Below are 21,457 nucleotides of genomic sequence, written 5' to 3'. Positions count from 1 at the left end.
TGCACCCAAATCACCACCAATCACTCATCTAATATGTCTCTTATTTTGAGAACCATTGCTGTAGAGCTCCAGTTTTAGCTGACCTCGACAAAGAGTTGTCTATTTCCTTTATTGGCAAAATGTTTCCAAAACAAATCATTCTTCAGTTTATATTTTCTGTAATTGATTGTTTTTGCTTCAAACAGTCCTGTTTTAATTAGCTGTTGCTTTTCTGTGCTATTCTTGGTAGGAAGGTCAGGAGTCTGTTAACATTTCCTGCCTGATTTATTGTCCACTGGGCACAAAGCTACAATAATTCAGTCTGGCATGAAGGCTGAGAGCTTTATTTTTTAAAGTATATACAGTATATATATAGCCTGTATTGCATGTATTCCCTTAGCTGACTGTTAGGATGGAGACTAAAGTCTCTCTCTGTGAATGTATATTGCTGAATGTTTTGCAGCTGCCTCATCCATACCCAGGCCCTGTCGTCCTGGCTGGAATAAACTGCCTCAGCTTCCTTTCAAGAGGTTTCCCCCCTTAACTGCTTTTGTTTCCAACCCAGTGATGGACATGGCAGATTTCTTTTTCTTTTTTTCATCTCTGTTGCAATCCCTTCAAATGGATGTGTTGCCGTTGGTGAATAAAGCACACAGGAGGAGCAAGAGGAAGCGGGGAGAGCAGCTCAAAAGGTTGGCTGTGTAAACCACGCCATGGTTGAACAGCTCACTAACGGTGCTATGGAGAGCCCGGGTTAGGCCCCCAGCAGGCTTTGTTTGAGTCTGGGCTGGAGCTCAGACAGTGAGATGGCACAGATCCATCTGCTCAAAATAAGAGTTTTACAGCTCTGGCTCGGTCAAGAGCAATACTGAAGCTGTGCTGTTGTAAAAATGTTGTGGTTACTCTGCTGTTTTGATGACTGTAAGCCGTCAGAGGCGAGCTCTTCTAGAGAAAACTAAACTATAGGTCATGCACTTCAACACAAAACAAGTCCCACTCCTCTGCTGGTGAAGGAGTGTACACACAAGCCCTGCATGTGCATTTTGTAGGTAATAGCAACAGCAGTGATTACTGACACACACACACACACACACACACCTAAGACAAAGACACAGATACAGATAAGACACCCCCACCTGTAGTAATAGCCCATGCAGCTGTAAAACAGGGAGGAGAGCAGCTGCAGATGTGAGTGTAGGCTGCCTGGTGTGGGAGCACATTTCATTAACAGAAAAGTGTTGCACAGTTAGAAAATGACTAACTTCCTGTTGAGACTTCACACGTTGAGCCTGTGGTATGTCGAGTGGTGAGTAGAGAGATCTGTCAGGTATTTTTCTCAGGTAGTCAAGTTATTATCTAGCTACAATAGCGTTTCCTCTTAACGCGCGGGGTTATCGTGGTGATATGAAGAAAAATGGCACAGTGCCACTCACTCAGGAGTGTGTGTAGTAGGCTATGTGTGTGTGGGACTCTTTCACGTGAAGGGATTTTCCCATAGACTGTATATAAAAGGATTTTCCTCAGAGGAATTTGATGGCCTCCAGTGCTGGTGAAAAACTTGACTGAACATAAGGAAGACACAGTAATTGACAGCTCACAGCCGATGGGCGGAGCAGCACAGGTCACAACACAACATAACACAGCGGCTGTGTGTGTGTGTGTGTGTGTGTGTGTGTGTGTGTGTGTAAGAGCCTGGGCCGGGCGTCGGGAGCGGGTAGTTAGTTTAGTCGAGGGAGCAGCAGCAGATGCGCCGTCCAGCCTGCTTTAAGTCTGCTAAGAAGCCACTAGTCCAATTAACCGAGGGGAGGCGGAAATCCGCGCACGCAGGCTGTTAAAACCAACTTAACCGCCTCCTCCTCCTCCTCCTCCTCCTCCTCCTCCTCGGCTTTGACGATGGATCTGAGCGGCGCCCCGCCGGTGTACGATGACGACCTGACACCACGACAGCCCGCCATCAGCAGCCGACAAGTTGGAGCAGGAGCGGCGCGCCGTGCTCAGTGAGATGCTGGTGTAGTTTGGGAGCGATCAGAGGAAACGTGATCTGGGCTCTCACAGTGTAAAGCCTGTGTAAAAGCCGCTGAACCGGAGCCGCGTCGGGCCTGACCGACCGACCCACTGCTGTCTGTCTGTCTGCCTGCTGCCTGCTGCCTGGGGCGCGCGTCATTTGGCGACGCTGCGGAGTTTTTTCTCTGGACTTGTGTGCGTGAGAGAGTGAGTGTGTGTGAACGCGGATCGTTAACATGGAAACATTCACTGATGTGCTGCTCGTCACCGCCAACGTCGGCTCACTCTTTGACAATGTAAGTAGGCTAGTAGTGCTGGTGATGGTGGTAAGAGTGAAATTAAAACTACACCGGGCTGCAGCGCTGCCAGAGGATTATACTTACTGCTGATAGGCTGGCAGATAAATAAGAGGGAACAAGAGAGATAGGCTTCACCTTGAATGGGCTCCATTTGCTACTTCACATCAGACAAGACAGGAGGATGTAACAAAGTCTGTTGAAGTCTTTACGCGCTCAGTGGCCTGTTCACCGTCGTTGTACGTAATAACCATGTGTAGGCTCTCGTGCATCCAGTGGCACAAAGTCGACTTCAGTAAGTCGTGTTTCTTTGTCAGCTGTCAGTGGCATGTGCTCAATACTATTCATCCGCTGTCTTGATTTAAAAAAGGCACGAACCAAAGTAAGTTTCACCCCTCACGTGACCTAGTCTCAGTCAGAGTAGACCGTGACAAAGCCTGACAGACAAATATTGACGGACCTGTGTCAACAGGTGACAATCTAAACCTACAGTATAATCAAAGCTTTATGTTTACACTTGGATTGCTACTTTTTAAGAATGGAGTGCAATCATGTGTTTGTGCCACCTATCGCGTATTTATCATCTAAGAGGCTATAGGTTAAATAAAGGCCTGAAAACATTTCAATTGCAGTCTAAGAAAATATGCCCGGTCCTCCCATGACCACATGTAGGTCACTTCCACAGGTCTTCTTGACTCTCACAGTTAAAGCCACTACAGGAAACGTTTTGATTAATGAAGGCTATTTTCAGTTCTTACGCCATCTAACTTTGTGCAGTCAGTCCCTGTTGAAAATCACTGGCTTTAATGTTGTAAAATTACAGGAAGGATCTGTGTTACTCAAAGGTTAGTTTACTATCCTTATCATAGCCTACTGTACAGCATTTACAGCATTCATATCGTTGTATATGGTTCATTTTATTTCAGCTGTAGTTTATTGCCTAGTATTAGTTGTATCTTTAAAGAAAAACGCACACACACACACACACACACACACATGCAATGAAAGCACTTTTCATTAGGGACTGAAGTGATCTGACTATAGCCTAAACACTTGGCTAAATATCCAGGGGTTTCAGTTCTGGCCCAGCCTGGGGTTGACAAAACTTCCAGACAGAGGAGGGAGGAGGGCTCATGGAAATTTGGCTCAGGACCATGTTTCCGGTTGCCCGATCTGGCTGCAATGAAAACATGTTAGATCCCATTGTGGGAGATATGTAAACAGATGAATATCTCCCCCAGGGGACTTGAGCTTTTTCTACTTACTTAGGCCCCCTCTATTTCTATAAACAAACACTCCTAACCGTTCTCTCAGCCTTTGGGATAAGAGCAAGACCTTAAGCACATCACAGGATAAATCATATTGCTGTACAGCACTGTAGTAGTTGAGTGTCCCGTCAGAGCAGTGGGACGGTTCACTGACGGCTGCTCTGTGCCACATGTCTATGACCACTGGTCCCTGCACTCTGGAGATTGTGTCTGTAGTTTCTTGTAGCTTGTATAATGACTATTTGTAGACTCATTCAATGGGCGTGAATTTTCATTACACAACCTTTCCATTTATCCACACATTAAAGGTTAGAAAAGGGATCGTCTGTAAGAGTCTTAGTTATGAGAAGATTATAACCAAGGACTCGTTTCAGCTAATTTTACACAAAACTATTTGACAGCTTGGAACAACAAAGCCTCTACTGAACCATCATGCTGGGTTGATTATGGCTAACACTTTCATTGGAGTGGTGCTGCTGTGCATGCCCGCTTAGGACATCTCTTGAACAACATGCCTGGTCTTGTTGTCTGAAGCAGGGCTCTTTTTTTTACCACACAGGGGAAGTTGTATTTTGTGGTTGGATTTTTAGTGTTGAATTCTTTAGGTTTTTCAGGATTTTCTCCTATTGTTTTTCTCTTAAGTTGTAACAAATAAGCCAAATTGTCCCCTGCGCATACCTATGCATATGAATGAGTGTAATAGTAGTGTGTGTTTACGATCATGAGCACACACAGGTCCGTGTTAATAGCCAACATCATCAGAGAGGAGTCCTTTGCGTCACAATGGCTCAGCTCCAGTCGCACATGCTGCACTGCCATGCAAATGCACTATGCAAAGCCATTTCTCAGGTGGTGTGAACGCATCTGGCTTTGCAGAAGATTGTGTGTGACCCTGTAACTACACTAAGGCCAAATTTGTAACACTGTTGTGTAAGCAACGATGTGCAAATGCCAGAGTTTAGTTTACAGGGCAGTTGTTTATTGATGTGCTTCTTATTGCCTTTAAAAGGCCAGAGAATCCAGTTTTCGACCGAGGGAGGATTCTCCGGGACGAGAGTCAGCAGTGCAATAAGCTTACATACCATCAGAAGAAAACCTTTGATTTTACAGACATTTATCACGCCCTCCACATAGACATGTCAAGTTGCTTTTTCCGCCACGATTCAATAAATTAACAAATTCCTTACAATGCTGCTGCGATAATAATACTACTAGCATTAGTTTGATACAGTACAATAACAAGGCAATATTTTGTGAGGAGGCAACTATTCAACTCAACTAAGTCTCAAGATTCATTTTCCTTCCCGATAATAATCAGTACTTGTGTATTGGCTGATACCAAGTTCTGATCTTATCCGCTATGTTAAAAAAAACAAAATAGAATAGACTGCCTTATGGTTTTATGTCTCTGCCAACCAACCAAGTTGCAGGAAATATGGTCACAATCTCCCCTTCCTGAGCAACAGCACCGAATAATAGTCAGAAGTGTTTTTGCAGAACATTATTATGTTGCAGTGTTTGACCATAAGGATATCAAATATTATTCCCAATATATCACATCCACAAGAACGTGAGGTCATTATGACCTTGACATTTGAAAAACTGAATCATTATCTTTGAGCCAAGTGTGGGTGTTTGTGTGACTCTGAAGATACTCCCTCACGGAGGTGTCACAATATTACATGAAGAGGTCAAAGACATCAAGGTTGACCTTGACCTTTGACCACCAAAGTCTAAATTGTTCATGATGTAGTCCAACTAAACATCTGTACCAAATTTGAAGAAATTCCCCGAAGGCCTTTCTGAGATATCACTCATGAGAATGGGTTGAATAACATAATGCTTCTGGACCTAGCAGTTTCTGGCACGAAGGGATAAAACATTTTAACAGCTGTATAATTGCTCTCTTCCCAGGAAAACTGTGGTTTTATCTATCAGACTATAATGTTTATTGATAAATTGTGTAATGTTGAATCAGTGCTTTGACTTCCATAGCCACCAGTACTCAACATCGTGATTTAGCAGTATCAGAAGAAGCATTACTGATATTATTATCTGTGTCAGAATAACCCTCCTGTGACACTTGCACTGACAAAATTGGTCTATTTTTCTATGAAAATTTTTGTCTAGTACAGCTTTGACATCTACAGTGTAAATGGAAGTCTGCCTGTTGCTCATCTTGTTTTACAGTAGTCATGCAATATTTAAACGCACCTAGGATGAAGCGTGGACGGTGGCCAGATTATGACAGGTGGAGCTAAACTTAAATGAGACTACATCCTGGAACACTCAACCAGTGGAACAACACAAGATAATATTTCCAGACAACCCTTATTGTTTGTTTTAAACTGCTGAGTTAATATTAGCTCTGAGTATTTCATTTCACTGATTGATGACTTCTTGACTTCTAGCTGACCTGTTTTATCCTGTTCTCTGGCAAATGAATTCTGAACCCTGAGCGATGATTATTATTTTTTCCAAACTGATAAAGCACCTTTCTTTTCTTCTATCTGTTTGTGCAGTTGGAGTTGGCCTTCATAATTAAAGCTACACTATGGTTTCACATTAACAGCAGATGAAGTGTAAAGCATAATGTGTATGGAGTTGATTGTATTGACAAAGCACAGATAATTATCACCTGGCTGCCTCGGAAAAGATCCCTCCAGATTTACTGAGAATGTTTCAGTCAAAGGTTTCTTTGTTTGCTTTTTACCCTCGTAATTGACTCCCACAGCTCTCATCAGCATAGTTTCCATTCAAAGATTGAGATTGTGTTAGGAGATAGCATTTTCCAGTTAACTTTGTTGCCAGGTAAAATGGTTATATACAGTGATGCCAAATCAGTAGGTCTCTGCTGCGATACAGTATATAGATATTTAACATTGCAGTGGCTGGTGCCATTTTATGACAAATTACCCACAGGCTGCTAGCCGTATTTACTCCGCTGGTGATATGTAAAAAAGGGAATTGTTTGGGTGGGAATTGATGATTAAATGTGTGCCAACAAAGAGCTAGACTAGGTCAAACCTAGTAAATGGCTGGACCGCGTTGTGGGATATTTGCATTCTGCCTCGAGTCAGAGGGTTTCAAACCTTTGTCTGTTTGCCACTCTCTGTGTTCACTACTTTAATGCAGCTGAGTTCACAGCAAATATCTTTTCATTTGCATTGTTTTTTTCCTGTTTCTGCTATGAGGCAATGAATCAAGTATGAAATAGTCAGTGAAATGTGGGGGAACTGTTTGCCGGCCAACCATTGATGTAATCTTATCTCTGTCTGTCTGATACCTGGTTCAGAACTGGTATTAAATCTGTCTCGACTGAACCAATCACAAGTGGACAGCTCGAAGTTGAGATGTCGAACTACCCAAAGTGCATAGAGGATGCATTTGAGATCTTATCACTCAGACCACATTATTTCAGCAGTGTGAAACTAAATGCATTTGGCCACATTAAAGAAACATCTACTCAACTGATGTCCTGTGATAGTAAAACAATCTACTATTTTATTTAAAATTAGTGAAGGATCTGTAAGCTTTAGTGCAGTAGGAATGTAAATCATTGACACTGTGGATTGAGTAGTGTTCACTGTGGAAGGACTTGACAACTTTTTACTTGATACAAATCATTGTGATCAATGATATACAGTTCCAAACTAATATTTGAACACATGGATCTTAGAGGCATGGATGGGGTTTGAACCCATGATCTTTGGTTTACGAGACCAACGCCTTACCACTTGGCCACCACGCCTCCTGCAGTAGAGCAGAAGATGAGTCCAAAATGAAAAGAATGCAAATAGATGAGGAGAAAACCAAAATAAGTTAGTACTGTTTCTGCTATCCAGTTTGCAGTGGCCTGCCACTGTGTCAGAATCTGACTCAATATCATGAAGTTGCATTTACGTGACTTTGCAGAGGGCAGCCACAGGAAGTTGGGGCACATGAATTAATCTATACACACAGCCAATCAGGTGGGAAGTAAAGAGAGAGAAATAACTTGTGTTCAAGTAATGGTCTATTGAATCTTCTACTTAGGACAAGCACAAGTGGTCCGTTTGGGTGGGTGAGTGAGTGGGGGGGGTTGGTGTTGTCAGCAAACTATAACCTAAAAGTCACTCTGGTTATCAGAAGAAAACAGAACATCCACAGCTGAAGCCACACACCAAGAGCTGATTGAGAGCAGAACAGAGCTAAATGAGAGAATATTGGACACAACATGTTTGACATCACATCTTTGTAAGGAAATGATACTCTGTTAATGTGTACAGGTTGTTTCACTGCCCCCATGTGGCCAAATGTAATTAATGCAGTCTTAATGTTTGATCTTGTACAGTAGACAGATATGTCATTAATGATGACTTTTGTTTTTGTCATTTTTTAGTTGGGTGAAATTCAAAGTGAGTGGCTACATGAACTGTATAAGGTAAGTCTGGGCCTCCTGGGTCCTTCTTTAATAACTCATAGTTTTGAATATTTATTATTTCCTCTCATTCCCGACAGTGTCGCACATTTCTTTTCGATGTTGTTGACAGTGTGATGTAGTTCAGTGTTACATAGTGGATATGTGCCCACTCATAGGCTGCTTGCATTGTTACACGGATGACATCCCAACATGCACTGCTCCATGTTCTCTGGAAAACAGATCCTATGTGGTGATAACTGATAACACAGCCACACCAGGCCCAGGGCAGAAACTCAATAACAGAAAAGCTCCACATGACCTCTAATGGATCGTTGCCTTCAACCTATAACACACAGTGTTGACTCTCTTCACTCTTCATCACTCTGTAATGTAAAACCTGTCTGTTGTGTTCTGTTACAGACTATCCACAGCTACAAGCCGCAGTTCATCGCCCTACACTTCCAGGAGGTGGGAGGGAAAGACTACATGGTTAACATGGGCCATGCAGAACATTTCTTCAGGTAGGATGAATGTGTTGATCATAAACCCATGCGAAGTTATATTCTTCCACTGCCTTGATTTTATAAAAAACATTTACAAGGAGAGCAGCTGTCTCGACACATCACATGTCCCCAATGCATGATGGGACAACTGCTCATGGCAAGTCATTATCGAGACTTGGTATTACTGGAAGAAACATGTCAAGTGTTGAAAATAGCATTATGTCTTGATCAATACAATGGCATTTTTTTTCAAAGTAAATCTCTTGAATGGCAAAAAATTGGATTAGACAGATAATTCCAACAGGGCTTTGCATTTTTCATCGAAGTATGTTATAGTTATTAATATTAAGCATTTTTTAATCTATATGACTATATGAAATTGGGCATTTCGTTAAGTAAAGAGAGGCTAGAGTTTGGATCAAATTACATTTTCTAGATTATTGTAGTGTGAGTTTGAATTCCATAAAGTTTTTGACGAATTGTCATGTCTTAACAAGTAAAAATGTTCCCTTCTTTTGTCCTACATCCTTATCAAAGATGCAGGTTTTTGCAATCTAATCTCCACTGAAAAAAGCCAACAAAAGTTTTAAAAAAAATGCTGTAGGAATTATAAGAAGCTAAATAAATATGTATACAATGAGAAAGGTGTCTGAATAGGTTCTGACATTTGGAAATCTTCTTGTATTCTGTTCTGTGTTTTTTTTTCTTTAGAAAGCATGACTGATTATTGATCAAATCCTTTGATTATTCTCTATTAGCCAGTCATTGTTTAGTGTGTAGTATGTTGGAAACCAGTGAAAAATTCACATCACAATTCCCTAAATCCCACACTGACTTATTTGAGAACAGTGGAACTATGTTTTAAAACGACTTAAAAAATTATTAGATAATTGTCAAAATCGTTGCAGATTAATTTTCTGTCCACTGACAAATCAATTAATTGTCTAATCTCTTAAACTTAATAGCTTTTTTGTTCCATTGCTATATGATTGATCTGTTGTGCTCTGTTGTTTCCAGGAGTATTGAGTCCAGTGAGGAAATGAAAGACTTTGACAGGGTCTGCATCTATGTGGACAAACACTTTCAAGCAGAAGACGTCTTCACAGTAAGAAACACATTTTTTATCTCAGCCACTGTAGTTCACACCTTCTTCCACTAGATGGAGTCCTCCTCCATGTTTGTGCTGGTGGTCGGAGCTGCTGGTTAATCCTAGTGGAGCATCAGAAAAAAAAAAATTCTTTGGTTTTAGTGTCCAGTGAAACTTACAGAACAGGTTATTTCAGACAATGTTACAAAAAAATTAAGTCAAGTTACGCACATGTGCATTTGTCATTGTACTCTCCCCTTGTCTGTGTGTTTTAAATCAGTTCACAGGTATGAATATACTTTAAAAACATCCAATTCCCTTGCACAGAACTCAGATTTGAATAAGCACAGTGCTTATTCAAATCTGACTTCTTGATCTAAAAAAGAATGTTAAAGTGAATGTTTTCCATTTCTGATGAAGACCAGGAAATAGAAATAGCAGAAAAAGAGATTAAGTTTCACACCTTTAATAGGTGTTCATATCTATCATCCTTATCGCAATCTGAAATTTTGTGTGTTTGTGCCTATGGGTTGGGTTTCATATATTAAACCCCACTGCACAAGCTCTGGCATGTGTAAAAAGGGCACAGCCTTATATAAGTGCCATAGATCTTAAAGATGTAGGGTAAAACAATGTGGTAGTAGTTTCACAATGTGGGCACAGACAGAGCAGATATTCTTAAAGAGAAGTCTGTTAAGCTCTCGTGTCACAACCTACATCTCTTATCGTCATCTATTGTGGAACCTAAAGTCTGTCTGTGCAGCCGAAGACTGAGCTGGTGCTCCTCGTGCTACTAAAGGGTCATTACGGAGCTGACGGGACATTGCATTGGCCATGGGCTCGGCCTCAATCACCTCACCTGACGTGAAGACCATTTCTGGTCTCCAAATTCTCTTTCAGTGACCTCACAACAGCACAAGCAAGTTTTTTTTAGCCTCTTTCTTGGAACTGAGTTGTGATTGTAGTTGCTCATGACAGGTTTTTTCTCGGCACGAGTTTGTCTGAAATTCTGACTGTGGGCAGCACCTCCCCAGCTGAGGAAAGTGGCGGAGTATCTCTTAAGCTATTAACCCTCACTCCTCCCAGGTGATACCCTCACACTGCCTGGGGTCAATTGCTGCATCTGTAGACTGAAGGTGCGTGAAGTAAAAAGGAGAAAGTCAATGGCCAGGTGTTCGGGGGTGGGGGTGCGTGAGAGGGGGGGAGGGGGGCAAAGTCAATACATTTAACTCCAGATTAAAACTATTGATCCCAGCCTATTTCTGCACGATAAATAAAGTGCGAGGGTTGGAAGACAGCTGGGACTAAGTTTCCCCTGTGCTGGAGTGTTTGCACCCTCCACTCTTTGCCCCTGAGAGGGTAGCCCCCCCCCCTCCCTCCACCACTCCTAATGCCTCATTCTCATTTCGTCGGTGCCACCTGCATTGATTTTCAATTTGTTTCCCACTGGCTGCGGATCATCAGTTATATGGCCAAGAGAGAGTTTTGGGAGGAGGAGGAGGAGGGGGGGTCTTTCAGAGGAGCTGCAGGAGCAGAGGGGGCAGACTTGCAAGCATTCCCAGTACAAATGGTGTTTTGATAAAAAATCACTTGTAAGTCAATATTTTTTTATTAAACTGTGCACAAACCTGATTGATGAAGATCGGTGTTTGGCAGAGTATGTGGACGAGAATGTGTATCTGTGTTTGAGTGTGTGTGCGTGTTTACTTTCTCTGTACGGTTTTAACACAATATTGTTACTGATCCAGCCAAAACAAACTAGGACAATTTAGATTTTTTTCTCTCACTCTAGCTAATTACAAGACAATGGTCCTTGAATTAACCACAAGAATGAGAGGCTATTGGTAGTGCTATTAGTGAGCTGGAATAACAATGTAGCTTTTCTCAAATGTGAACTCGGTGAGCGTGTCATCTTTTTTTCTTTTTTTCTTAAACCCTTTCAGGTCAGTCAGAGTGAATCCCTCTGGCCTTGCTCTAACCCCACTCCCTTTAGTTTGGAAAAGTTGGTCACTAATTGCTGCTCACTGGAGCCGACAATGGAGACTCTTCCATTTTGTTAAATGAGGATGACTTTGGCACTGAAGATAAATGATCTCTTCAGGGAGAGATCTCTCATGCTCGGGCTGGATGAGGAGGGGGTGGGTTGCACAGTGGTCCGTCACGCCCCGAGCCCTCTGAGTGCTGCCTTATTTTTCTTTCGGCTCCCCCAGTCACAGCGGCGGCATTGGCAGACAGCAGGCCTACTGCTTAATACCTTTTAAATTGTTTTAATTTTCTGTCTCTATTGATCTCACAGGGCATGATTAATCAGATCAGTGGAGCAGGCAGTTAGTACATTAAAAATTGTCAAGCCCATGTCAGGGATGATTGGGTGCTGAAGTGTGTGTGCTGAGGGGCCAGAGCGTGGATGTGTTGTGAGGTTACGTGTTCATTTTGTACGTGGAAATTCTTTAAAGTTTCATGTGTCTTTGGGAGCGTAACGCTGTGTCGCACTGTATCGTTCAATACAAGGCTCACATTTCAGCTCACTTGACGGGGAGATACACAGTTCAGTCCTTCATCTCTGCCGCTTTCAGCATCATATTAAGTTGTTTGGATCACAGCTGAGAAAACTGCAGACAGACTCTGTTCAAAGATCTTAGATATTTAACACTTGAAGATGAAGCTTTACGTTAGAAAATCAAAATATGTAAGGTTCACGTTTTACTGCACTGAAAATAAATTGCGATTTCAGAGGGAACCGCTATATACAGTATATATGTCAGGATTTTGTTTTTGGACATAGTATATGTTCTACAACATAAATTTTGGTATGATTTTTCTTTCACTGTTTAAATTCCTTTAACTGGACCTGATCTTGCGTGCTGTCACTTGTAGTGTTGCTCCCTTGTGCATTTGTCAGATAGTGTAAATTCATGTTGTATGTTTCTGTCCCTCCACAGGCTCTGGGGAGCATGTACTTCATCCACAAGAACCTGAAAAACATCTACCAATATGACTTCAATGGTAAAAACTTTGCTTCCTCGATGTGACAGTGGGATTGATTGGAGTTGTTTTGTTGTCCATGAACTTTATGTTGTTGTTTTCTTGCCTTTTAAAGAGCAAAAGAAGAACTAGCCTATGTACATCTACAAGAGACTATTTGAGTAAACTACTCCCCTTGCATCTTATTTATTTTTGGTAATGTCTCATCAATATCTTCAGTGGAGTAATGTTGCACCAGATTGGCAAGATTCTTGTCACTTTTTTAATATCAGCAATAGCAAAATCATTTCTCTGTGTATAATGACAGTTGGATGGCCGGCCCACCTGGCCAGATATTTGCAAAGAACCTGAATTTAAAGTGGAGCTGTTATTTTCCTGCTGCATAGTCCAGTCACGTTAGGTGTGAAAAAGCTCCTTCAGAAAAGCTTATGGAAGAACCATAAACATCCTGGAGCTGCCACTTGCTGCGTGGCCTAAAACCGATTGTTGTTCACCAAATGCAGTCTAATGGCCCGCTTATAGATTCTTTCATCACGTATGCCGCTCTGATGAGGTTAACACCAGTTTATTGATTGCTGTTTGCATGTTTTCTCACTCTTTTACATGTCACGCCTCTCTCCCCCCCTCCGTTCTCTCGGCCTGCCTCTCTCAGTTAAGGATTTTAAAGCGGTGTCGGGGCAGAACAAGTACATGGGCTCTCTGGACGGGGTCACCACGGTGGAGAAAGAAAAATTCCCAAAGAATTTCTGGCCTGATGTGAGTATGTATGCATGAGTGTGCATCTGTGAATGAATGCCTCCGTTTTTTTTTTATGTGTGTGTGTGTGTGTTTGTGTGTATGCAGGTGAGGGGAGGGGGGATGTGTGGGCCAAAGGGAGATGTTGGGATAAATGAGTCTACTGGGGCTGCAGGGGCTGTCTGCCCGCGCTGACAGGGAGATGAGACAAATTATGTGGGAGAATCAATAATTATCAGTTTGGCCCTTCACAGACACGACTCACTGCTGTTTACTGACTCACACCGATTTGTCTCTGTTGCAGTTCAAGTGGTCCAGGAAGGGCTTCATGAGGACCCGCTGGATCATACACAACCAGTATGTACTGCGCACTGACCTCACCTTCATACAGTAAACACTCAGGGTTGCATTCAACTCTCTTTCATTTTTTGTTTGTTTGCCGACTTTTCCGGGGAACTCAGGAAAGAACCTGTCTCTGTTGAACAAAAGTCTCTGATGTGTCTAGACAGATTAGCTTCTGACAAAATCCAGTGAAAGCCAGTCAGTTCAGCTGCATTCACGTTGGGTTCTTGATCAGCAACACAAAGGTTGCTGATCAAGAACTGTCAGAAGTAAGAGTCTCAACATACAGCGTCAGTTATCTGTCAAAACTTTTTGACTTTGACTTTTTGCTTTTGCTTTTACATCATCATAAAAACAAAACTTACTTGGAGTTCTTATGAAAACTAAACCCAGACTCAGATATCTGTGAGAGTGGAAATGAGGTAGGGTTGACACAGAGGAGAGACTCATTGTCCTTTATCCGGGGCTAATTCCAATTAAAAGATAATGCTGCTTCTTATATGCTGGGTGTGTAGGTTCCCACACTGTGCTCCCCATTGGAGCATAGTCTGGGGTTTGCTTTTTCTCCTCCCCTATCCTCATGTTATTCTGTATTTCTTACAAACTGAATTTCCCAGCAATGGGATCAGTAAAGTATCAATCAATCAATCAACATGTTGGCTAACAAGTTCACTACTATATCAACTTTATAATGCCAGTGCTGCATTTACATTTTATTTCTACTGAACCCAAGGAACCCAAAATGTGAATGCCGCCTAGGTTCAAAAAGGAAAAGGTTCTCTAAAGAGAAGCACCATAACTTAGCCTGATTAAGATAAATATAATCAGCTATTATCTGACCAGACATTTGGTGGTCACTTTCAATATTTATACATGTTATGAAGTTCCAAAACAACACAGACATATAACAGGAATAGCATCAACCCTTGTTGTGCTGAGCCACATTTTTATTTAATTACTGTAGCACAGGCTCCAGGTTAATAATGTATATTTTAGATCCACTGACTAAACACAACCCAGAAATTCAACAGTAAAAACATACAGTGCTGCTGCTGCTGCAGTCTGCCTCAGAAGAACTGCTGTCACTGTTTGCTCTGCCGTGTTTTTAACCTGATGGACATAACAAAAAGAGCCCACAGTCTGTGCGCTACAACATCATGAGGCGAGTCAACAGCGCTCGTGTGTTGGTTGTACGTTCATTGTTTTCCAGTGACAGCCAAAGAAAAGAAGTGAATAATTAGGACAAAAGACAAATGTGGTTGTTTGTGGACTCAGCATTAACAAGAGTGCAATCACTGATAAGAAGGCTTCTCATAAGTGACACCTGGGTAGGCACATGCACATGCACACACACGTACACACTCATCTATCAGATGTCAGTTATCAGATCATTTCCTGTTTTCCTCCTCAACCTGCCACATATCGCTGATTTCTTTGCCTGCGTATGTTTGCGTGTGTGTGTATCTGTGTGCGTGTGGGTTCTCCACAGAGGTCTGGACCTGGTCAACGTCCACCTGTTCCACGATGCCTCCAACCTCACTGCCTGCGAATCCAGCCCTTCCATTTACTCAGCCAACCGCAAAAACGCACTTAGATACGTCATTAACAGGTCAGATCTGCTGCCGCACAAACGCCTGAATGTTCACCTGTGTCGTTCTATGTCTTGGGCTCCTCCTGTATTTTACTGTGATGTGTATTTTTTGCGATTTCATTGTTTCATTGTTTTACAATTGACTAATGGTACTGTACACGGTCCTGTTATAATAAACTATACTAAACTAAACTAATACACTCAAAGTGAAGGAAAGCATAAACTGATTTAAACCAAAAAGTACAATTTAAAACTTGAGTAAAATGCCTTTATGAATGGAAAATGTCTGATAGTGTCTTGGCTGATATTATCTGCTGTCATACAGCCTTTCTTGTGTAGTGGACAGGATATTCATCATGATGAATATGTACGCACTCATTCTAAACATGTGTGTAACTTCCCTCCAGGATATCAGACAGCCGCTACACCCCTCTGCCTTTCTTCCTGTTCGGGGACTTTAACTTCCGTCTGGACACACTTAGTCTGGTCCAGGTAACAGCTCTACTTCCTCCTCTGGCTCATTTAATAGAGATGTTCTTTAGCTTGGTATTCTGACTGAGACCCTTTTTGTGTATGTGTTTCTGTGAGCAGCATCTGTCCACCTCTGCAGATGTGCAGACAGTGAAGAAGGACAGCAGTAACCAAGTGCAGAGGATCATCTGCGAAGAAAAAGACAACGACCACCAGGTGGTTAAAAACTGTCGGTTCAGACGGCGGCTGATGTTTGGACTTTTATTGCTGCTGCCTCTTGACTTGTCCTCACTTTCTGTGCAGGTGTTGCTCCACATCGAAGAGAAGCTGTTCGCCTACCTGCACCAGGCGTATTTCAGGGAGGACAACGTCCCATCAGTGAGAATGTTCACACACACACACACACACACACTCACACACACACACACAAACTCCAGTAGCCACGCAGAAACTCAATGATAGCCTGTCGGATTATCAGTTATGTGACCATAACTGATAATCCGACAGGCTACTTAGCAACAATCTGGAATGTCATCACAGTTTTTTGATAAGATGTTATCAGCGGAAATACAGTCCTATGAATGTCAGTGCAGTAAATACAAAAGCTAAAGGGTAAATAAAACTGAGATAAATGCGACTGTAAATGGGCCTGTCACCTGTGCCAAAGTTGTACTCCCTCACTCGTAATTATTGTTAATGTGCTGTGATTTCCTGTAGCGCTAATCATTAATGGCTTCTGTCGCTCAGCTTTTGAAATACGACAAAGAAGTGGCAGACTTTCTCGATGTTCTAAGGGAAGAGGACATCACGTTTCCACCCAGGTAAGAGACTCCCTCACTCCACTACCTGCTGTAAACCACGCTGTGTAAAAAACTCCCAGCTCTTAACCACTCTGCCTTCTTGCCCTGTCCTCTACCCCCCTCAGCTACCCCTACAGTGAAGAGTACACTAAACCCACCCAGTACATGAACACTCGCTGTCCTGCCTGGTGTGATCGTATCCTCATGTCGCACACTGCCCAAGAATACATCAACAGGGTCAGTATCCACTGTCACTGTAGTTACAATATTCCCATTTACCTTTAAAGAGATAATTCAACATTTTGGCAAATTGGCCCATTGCCATAATCGCTATAGTCATAGCAGTAGGTTTGTTACCTTTAATTGTCGGTGTAAGCTATATTCAGAACAGCGGCAGGCTGCTCAGAGCTACGCTATGGAGGCTAGTGGGACTTCTTAGTTTCCCTCATCAAACTCATATAATACACAATCCAACAACTCCAAAACGCTCTCGTGGACAAGTTGTGACCTGCACATTCACCATGCTATGAGATAATAATGGAACGTTACGAGACGGAGCCGTTTTCAAGGTAATACAGAGACTGCTTGCTGAAAAACTGTCCGTGAACGCAACGTGCATCAGTGGTCTTGCATGAATTTACCTCGAAAACAACTCCGTCTCGTAACGTTCCATTATTATCTCATAGCATGGTGAATGTGCAGGTCACAACTTGTCCACGAGAGTGTTTTGGAGTTTTTGGATTGTGTATGTGATGAGTTTGATGAGGGAAACCAAGAAATCCCATTAGCCTCCATAGCGTAGCTCTGAGCAGCTCGCCACTCCGCTCCGCCGTTCTAAAAATATCTTGCACCAACAATTAAAGGTAACAAACCTACTGCTATGATTATAGCGATTATGGCAATGGGCCAATTTGCCAAAATGTTGAACTATCCCTTTAAGAAATATCCAGGATTTTAATATCAGTTCACCTGCGCAAATGTTGTCCTAGTGTCTAGAATCACAGTTATTTCACTCAAAGCAAATCTTGTTAACATTATGCTGGTCTGGTGTGTGACAAAAAAAATGGAAAATTTTGTGTACAGTGGCTCCAGTTGTATGGTTGTGTTGCCCCAGCATAGACTCTGTCTGTTAATTTGTTGCATTACTCCTCCAAATGATATGAACATCCATTCTACTTTTCAGAGAGAAGATGATGAGAGGGGTGTTGTTTACGACACAGTGGGCCCTAACGTCTGCATGGGAGACCATAAGGTAACAATTTAAGTAGCATGTAGCCTATACTATATGAGGTGCTGACAAATGAAAGCCGCCTGCAGACTGACTCTGGTGTTTTTCCTACAGCCTGTTTTCTTGTTCTTCTCACTGAAGACAAACAGCCATTGACTCGGATCCCTCTCTAAGGTAAGAGCATGTGCCAGTGAGTGAGTGTGTGTGTGTTTGTGTGTGTGCAGCACGTGGTGGTGGCGGTGTAGCTGTGTCTGGTTGTGACTCCGGAGGGAGGACTCAGAGTGCGAGAGCAATCACAGTAATCTTGTCGCGCTCCCTGGAGAGCCATAACCCAGGCTGGCCCAGTGGAGTCAGGATATGAACTAAGATGAAGTGCCTGCGGGACACAAGCGCTCCTTTGTGTCCAGTGTAGTTGGAGCACAGGCGATCAGCACCTTTTACTGATCTATGTCTATTGAATCCTCTCCACTGTCACTGTGGCTACACACTAAGTGCATTGCCGGCAACGCTTTTCATTAATTACCATCCGGACGGTCGCAGAGAGAGACATACATTGTGCTGGACAGCGTATTGGCATTTTTACGGCCGTGATTTTGTTTTGCTGCCGTTTAAATTTGTTTTTCTCAGGATGAACTGTTTTTTCATGACAGTCCCTGCTCACAGGGCTGCAAAATGATGAGTTACACACAACAAAGCCACTCCTTTTCTATTTTGAGACACAGAACAAGTTCATACCGGTGCATCAGTAACTTGCCGTTTCTCAGGCTACGTTTTAGCTCAAAGATCTTACATCATGTATTACAGTGCAAATTGCTAATATGGTTGGCATGTTATATAGTCCCTGTGAGTCTCCAACCACTGTGTCTGCACTATGATGATCTATGACAAGTTTCCACACTGGTTGGACAGAGTCCTGCTGTAGATCTGCTCTCATTCCTGTACTTTGGTTTCTGATGGTACATTATGTATGAAGTGGGTGTCTGTGTGTTTGCTGCAGGGCCCATCCTCGGAGCTCCGCCACAGTATCAGCACCAGAGGGTAATCAGCACCATGGTTACCCACTACAACCCACCCGTCAGCCAGCCGCAGTCCTCGACTCAGTTAAAACCCCGTCCTCATATCACTGGTGTCTCACATCTGCCACACAACCCTCGCTCTAGTGACTTGAGCACAGATTGATCTGCAGCTGTCAAGAATTTCTGAGGCACTTTTCTAGTTTTTCCTCTCACTCTCGGAAGTCCCCAGGCCTGAAGACCCAGCAGCACTGAGGATATTCCCAGAATTCCTGCTGTGTGTGTTTTTTGAATGGGACCAAACAAATGATGTAAAGACTCTGGACCAGGCCCTGTGCACGCATGTGTACATGCATATGCAAAACATCCTTCATTCCTTTTTTTTTATTAGATTGATTTAAACTGTTGCATTATTAAAAACATGCCTTTTTATTTTACAGTGTCAGACAAACCCCAGGCCAGCAGAACACAGATTTACTCATTCCTCACTGGCTCAAAACATTTGATGAAATCCCTCCAGATCAGTCAAGGCATATTGTATCAGTTGAACTGGACAGCTTCCAGTTTAGATGCTACGATTGGATGAATTCAGCCAATCATAACCCAGCATTACGAAACATAAGTAAATTATAGCTCAAGATTTAGAAGAGTATTAGTGTTTGTAGTGTGTGCAGAGATTGAATAATGCAAACTTAGAAATATGGGATCTATAATATCAAGTATTGACAACATGTGTATGTTTTTGTTTTGTATCCGATGCCATTTTTAGTTCAGATATTTATTCTGTTGCTGTTTACTGACTGTAAGCAGCATTTTACATTAGGGGGTTAACACAGTAGAGGAATGCTGCTATTTCAGTTCCCTCATTCATGCTTTGATCTGATGTCCTCTGTAGATAAAACCTCAAAGAATTTGTCACTCACACGCTGTTTTTCATATGTGTAGCTGTCCAGTCTCTTCTGCTCACATAGCAAAATCAGTTTCAGAGTTGATTTTGAATTTAAAGATTTTTAATAGTGACTTGTGATTGTTTAGAAATGACATTCGTTAGATTTTAAAGCAGCGAGGTCTGTTTATTAAAGCTGCAGCAGTGGCTGAGTTTATGAACAGAATATTTTACCCTGTTGAATTTATATTGACTTTTTTTTTCTGTGAACCAACTGTACATTTATACCAAGTGCTTTATTCCACAACTCGGCAGTTCTCAGTTTGTTTGGTTTGAACTATTATGGGTCCGAGAAAGTGAAGATGTTTCCTGTTAATCACACAGATCAATCAGTCCTGCTCCTCCCTGTTCTGGTTGGCATCCACCTTATTTCATTGCCAAAAAAAAAAACATGACACTGTAGGCCTTGTGTGCTTACTTCTAGCTGTAGTTGGGCAGTGTGGATGTTTGAATCACATTCAGTTCACTAGGACTAAAAAAAACCACGGATATACACAGTTTATGCACACACAACACAGCACGTTTGCTTTAGGATTCCTTTGATTTTTGTCACATTTTATTTGTTTAATTCATAGTCTAAGACTGTAGCACCAGTGCTGTAATATACTTTGATTTTTGATTATTGTTTTGTTTTGTTTTTTCCTTCTGGTTTTAATAATGACCCAGAGAATTTAAGATATGTTTGTGGTTTGTTACCTATTGTATTTTGATTGTTTTTTTGGAGTGTTTTGTGAAAGTTTTCTTGTTTTAAAAAGCTTGGTGGTACAGCACTCAGTATATATTCATACAAAAATACGTGTTCATGCATGAGTTCACAGATATTCACTTTAACTCTGGACTGTCAGTCACATTTGTACGGAGGGACCGAATAAGATTAAAGTGACACTCTCAAAGATCTTCATGTTAAAAGGTACCTTTCTATCACAGAGAGGTGAGCCTATTATACCCACTGATGAGATTAAATAGCAGTTCATAGATTTTAAACTTCTGTGAACTGGCTGTCTGGGATGACTCCTGCACAAAGACAGATGAGTGGTTCAAAAGCAAACTGATAATGAATACTGAGACCTTGATGATCGCTACTTTAAGACCCTGTGGTGCAAACGTGTACAGAGTGAAACATGGTTTGTCAGAAAAGAAACATTTAGCGGTTCATTGTTGACCAGTCATGGGAGAGGAGTTGGTTGTAAGGCCAGTATCAGCTTTTGATTAACTCTGGTCCAACACTACATCATTGTGATATCTCACTTTTGTAAATAAAATATTACTGTCATGTATGTGTTGGAGTATTCTTCATTAGTTTTGCTGTTTATGTTATGTTGCAATCTAACTCGTGCAACTCATTCCCGTCAGGCCTGAAGCTGATGGACCTGAAAGGCTGGTGAAGCAGTGCGTGCCACAGGGTGTGCGTTTCTAAGTGCAGCTGCCTTTCTGGTTTTGACTGATCGGAACTGATCTTAACTGTTGTTACAAACAGTGCCAAGAAATAACTCAACAGATTATCCTTTATCATTAGTTGTATTGATCTGAAACACGCAAAAGCACAGTCCGTCTGAGTTTTTGCATGTCAAATTAAAGTTCTTTGGGTTAGGTTTAGGGTTTCACCCTGCACTGTACCTAATGCAAGGTGTTTATTACTGTATGTCTGTGTTATGCATTCGGTTTGCATGGTTTTCCAGATTTCAGCCATGGATTGAGCTACACTTCAAAATCTAAAATAGTCTGCCCTCTAAACCTGGAATGGAGCCAGCTGTTTCACTCAACCAACCCAACTCATCAAGTGACTGATTCTAACTTTTATTGCATT

The 21,457-nt window shown here is 42.0% G+C and overlaps 1 protein-coding gene and 1 non-coding gene across 2 annotated transcripts; one reads left to right on the top strand and one right to left on the bottom strand.

The window, feature by feature from the left end:
• Window positions 1-1,658: 1,658 nt before the first annotated feature.
• Window positions 1,659-20,923, top strand: inpp5l (inositol polyphosphate-5-phosphatase L). Its single transcript, XM_085787225.1, has 16 exons — window positions 1,659-2,279; window positions 7,929-7,970; window positions 8,370-8,470; window positions 9,470-9,557; window positions 12,482-12,545; window positions 13,177-13,280; window positions 13,564-13,616; window positions 15,091-15,210; window positions 15,600-15,684; window positions 15,784-15,879; window positions 15,967-16,041; window positions 16,411-16,484; window positions 16,589-16,700; window positions 17,647-17,715; window positions 17,806-17,865; window positions 18,689-20,923. The coding sequence occupies exons 1-15, from the start codon at window positions 2,220-2,222 to the stop codon at window positions 17,845-17,847; spliced, it is 1,185 nt and encodes a 394-aa protein (XP_085643351.1). The 5' UTR covers window positions 1,659-2,219; the 3' UTR covers window positions 17,848-17,865; window positions 18,689-20,923.
• On the bottom strand, window positions 7,227-7,298 carry trnat-cgu (transfer RNA threonine (anticodon CGU)). Its single transcript has one exon. It is a non-coding gene; the product is annotated as a tRNA-Thr (tRNA).
• Window positions 20,924-21,457: the final 534 nt, after the last annotated feature.

This window comes from Trachurus japonicus, chromosome 9, assembly GCF_045865225.1.
Source record: "Trachurus japonicus isolate A0001 chromosome 9, Traja_1.0".
Classification (NCBI taxonomy): domain Eukaryota; kingdom Metazoa; phylum Chordata; class Actinopteri; order Carangiformes; family Carangidae; genus Trachurus; species Trachurus japonicus.
Note: the sequence above shows the minus strand (reverse complement) of the source record. Positions and strands in the feature narration are given on the sequence as shown.